The sequence below is a fragment of the Microtus ochrogaster genome, chromosome 10 (genome assembly GCF_000317375.1).
Source record: "Microtus ochrogaster isolate Prairie Vole_2 chromosome 10, MicOch1.0, whole genome shotgun sequence".
Lineage (NCBI taxonomy): Eukaryota > Metazoa > Chordata > Mammalia > Rodentia > Cricetidae > Microtus > Microtus ochrogaster.
In genome coordinates, this window is record NC_022016.1 from 47,932,130 (window position 1) to 47,935,456 (window position 3,327).

A 3,327-nucleotide genomic window follows, 5' to 3' on the forward strand; every position below is an offset into this window, starting at 1 on the left:
CACACACACACACACACACACACACACACACACACACACACACACACCCTGCCTCCTCCCTCTAGCCAGAGCCATCTGGGAAATATAGGCTAGAGGTCACTGCCAAACCCACTTGGGGTCCCCTTTCCTGCCCCCTATCCCTTCCTGTCTGCTCTCTTTCCAGGGATCCCAGCCATCCCCGGGGCACGAGGACCCAAGGGTCAGAAGGGCGAGCCTGGCTTGCCTGGCCATCGTGGGAAAAATGGCCCCATGGGGACCTTCGGGTTGCCAGGGGATCCAGGCCCCATGGGACCTCGTGGGGAGCCAGGTGAGGAGGGCCGATACAAGCAGAAGCACCAGTCGGTGTTCACCGTCACCCGGCAGACCTCCCAGTACCCAGCGGCCAACGGCCTGGTCAAGTTCAACTCTGTCATCACCAACCCCCAGGGGGACTATGACACCAGCACAGGGAAGTTCACCTGCAAAGTGCCCGGGCTCTACTACTTTGTCTACCACGCGTCACTGACGGCCAACCTGTGCGTGCAGCTGTACCACAACCATGCCAAGGTGGCCAGCTTCTGCGACCACATGGCCAATATCAAGCAGGTCACCTCGGGAGGAGTTCTGCTGCGGCAGCAGAGGGGCGATGAGGTGTGGCTGGAAGTCAACGACTACAACGGCATGGTGGGCACTGACGGCTCGGACAGCGTCTTCTCAGGCTTCCTGCTCTTTCCTGACTAGAGTGGCAGGCGGGCTCCAGCCCCCAGCCCCCCACCTCACTTCCTCGGCTTCCTCCATCCTCATTCAGACCCTTCCACACTGCTGACCTCTTCCTCCAGGAGGTCTGCCTGGGTCCTGACCCAGCTTCTTCAGGAACTGCCTACTGATACCATTCCCGTGGCAGTTTGCCAATACCTTGAGACTGTTTGTTTGTTTTCAGGTGGGGAGATACATAAATAAAAAGGTCACTAAATATGTGTGGCCCGGATTTCTCACTGGAAGGCCTTGAACTTGGGTTGTACAATTTTGCATCTTGTGAGTTCGTGCTGAGTGAAGGGATGATTTGGGGGTGAAGTAATGAATGCTGAAGTAGGCAGATTAAAGACTAAAAAATGAACAAATGAATGAGCCCATAGAAACCCATAGTAGCTAGAGTGCAAGTCCTTCTCAGTGCCTAATATTCCCACTCCAGCTTTGAGATGAACATGGACACGTGGATAGCAGAGAGGAGCGCACCCTGACGGCTGGCACGTAGATTCTAAGAGCCCCAGGAAGCTCTCTAAAACATCACTGCCCTTAAGCTGCCACGTTTGATCTATAAAATTTCTCATGTCAGGGGCTGGCCACTGCAGCCTTCAGAGGACCAGGGAGGCCCCTGGGGGTACCTGAGTTCAGAAAATGCAAACTGCAATTGTCAGGCTAGAGGAGATGGCTCAGTGGTTAAGAGCACTCTGCTATCTGTGCAGAGGGCTCCCAGCATTCCCATCAGGCAGCTCACAACTGCTTGGGACTCCAAAGGGTCTGATGTCCTCTTCAGCACTTCACGGGCACCTGTACTCATAGTGTGCATACACCCCACGACACACACACCACTTAAAAAAACTCACAACGTGCAACTGTCTGGGGCAGAGAGGTATGAGGGAGGCCTCCCCGTCTGGGAGAAGCAGTCCCAGTCAGCTGGGCTCTCAGCCTGACACATGAGGCTCACAAAGATGCAGCTTAGCCTGCATCCTTGGCACCAATAAATAATAAAATAAGTCATCCTCAACCCAGGCGAATGATTGTTCTGTGTCCAGTTTGGCCTTTTCGTCCTGCCTGGGGTCACATCACATATCAATGCCTCCACCTTGGCTGTCCCTTCACTCTATGGAAGCTATCCACACACTTTCGGGCAATGTCTTTCAACCAAGATCACCTCCTCCATGAGGCCTGCCCTGACTCCCCCACGAGTCCCTACAACGCTTTTTGTTGGACTTCAAATTCAGGACTCTTTAGAGCCCAGTTTCCCAAGCCTGGTAGTATATAATACCAGCCTAAAGACATTTAAAACGAAACTAGATTTTTGTTTGAAGGCAGCAGTAGGTGGGCTGCGGGTGAATCTGGTGCACATGGTCCCATGGCCCCCAGAACAGCCCTTGTCACCTGCCCACGGTTCAGCGTTCCCAACAGGACTGTGAGCAGCCCTCTGTGGGAATCCTGTGACGCCCACCTGGCATGCAGTAGAGGTTCATGAAATGGATAAAATGCCACAGAGAGAAATAAAGATGTATGCATATGCACATGCAAGGGAACAGACACACGCACACACATGCACACATGCATTATGCATACATGCACCCATGCACGTGTGCGCGCACACACACACATGCACACACGCATTATGCATGCATGCACGCACGCACACAGAGCAGAAGGCCAGGCTGAGGAAACCATTTGGCTCACAACATCTGGGCACTCGGCAGGGCCAGCCTGGGTCACTGGCCACAGCATCCGCAGCTGTCCCTCCGTCAACCACTTAGCAGTTCACCCAGCGATGCCCCGTGTGATAAATCTTTCTTCTCATTTGTCTTTGGTTTAAAAACAAAAATCAATGCTGTGCTTTTGTCAGCTGTGGAGTCAGAGCCAGTGCCTGTACTTGGGAAACGAACAACAAGGTTTGTCGTCCCCTACTCCTTCTCCTCCATAATTGTTCCCTGGTCCTTGCTACATCAAGATGAGCAGACCTTAGAATACGCCAACCTATTGGCCATGTGGAGCAGGTGGGTTCTGAGGGCTGGGACAAGGCAGGAAGTAGAAAGAGGCCCTTATTTCAGGGGACTTCTTTGGGCAACTGGGGTTTCTCTCATTTTTCTCCACATGTAGGTGTCATCCCTCTATCAGGAAGGGGAGGAAGAGACACTACCTCTCACTCAGGCACCAAGCCTCAGGGACCCTCCGCTCCTGAGCCCCAGGTATAGACCCTGCCTGCTCCAAGCTTGGCTCCTCTAAATAAAGATATACTGTGTCTGGGGGCACTTTGGCCCTGGACTTTTAAGGTTTCTGCCTTGTCTCACCAACAGCCCCAGGAGGCAGGCTTCCCCATCTCCGATGAAGAGCTGAGGGAACCCCAGTCAGTAACAGGCTTAAGGCCCCATGATTGGAGAGTTGGAGTTTAAACTTGAGATGGCTGTCGCAAATCCCCCACCGCATCTGTTTCCTGTTCTTCACCCTGCTGCTTCTCCAGGTTCAAGTTCAGGCTGAACTTTTCCTACTGGCACTTCCTCAGGCACCAGCAACTCAGTGTAGGTGGCCATGAGACCCTCAGGAGGACCTGAGGCTGAGTGTCCTGATGCATACCTGTAACCCCAG

General features: G+C 53.4%; 1 protein-coding gene across 1 annotated transcript in view; it reads left to right on the plus strand.

Moving 5' to 3' along the window:
• Positions 1-1,061, plus strand: part of C1qc (complement C1q C chain) — a 2,789-nt gene extending 1,728 nt beyond the window's left edge. The window contains exon 3 of the mRNA XM_005353002.3: positions 164-1,061. Coding sequence (XP_005353059.1) covers positions 164-720 — 557 coding nt within the window. The 3' untranslated portion in view covers positions 721-1,061. The remainder of the gene's footprint in view (positions 1-163) is intronic.
• The last annotated feature ends 2,266 nt before the right edge of the window (positions 1,062-3,327 follow it).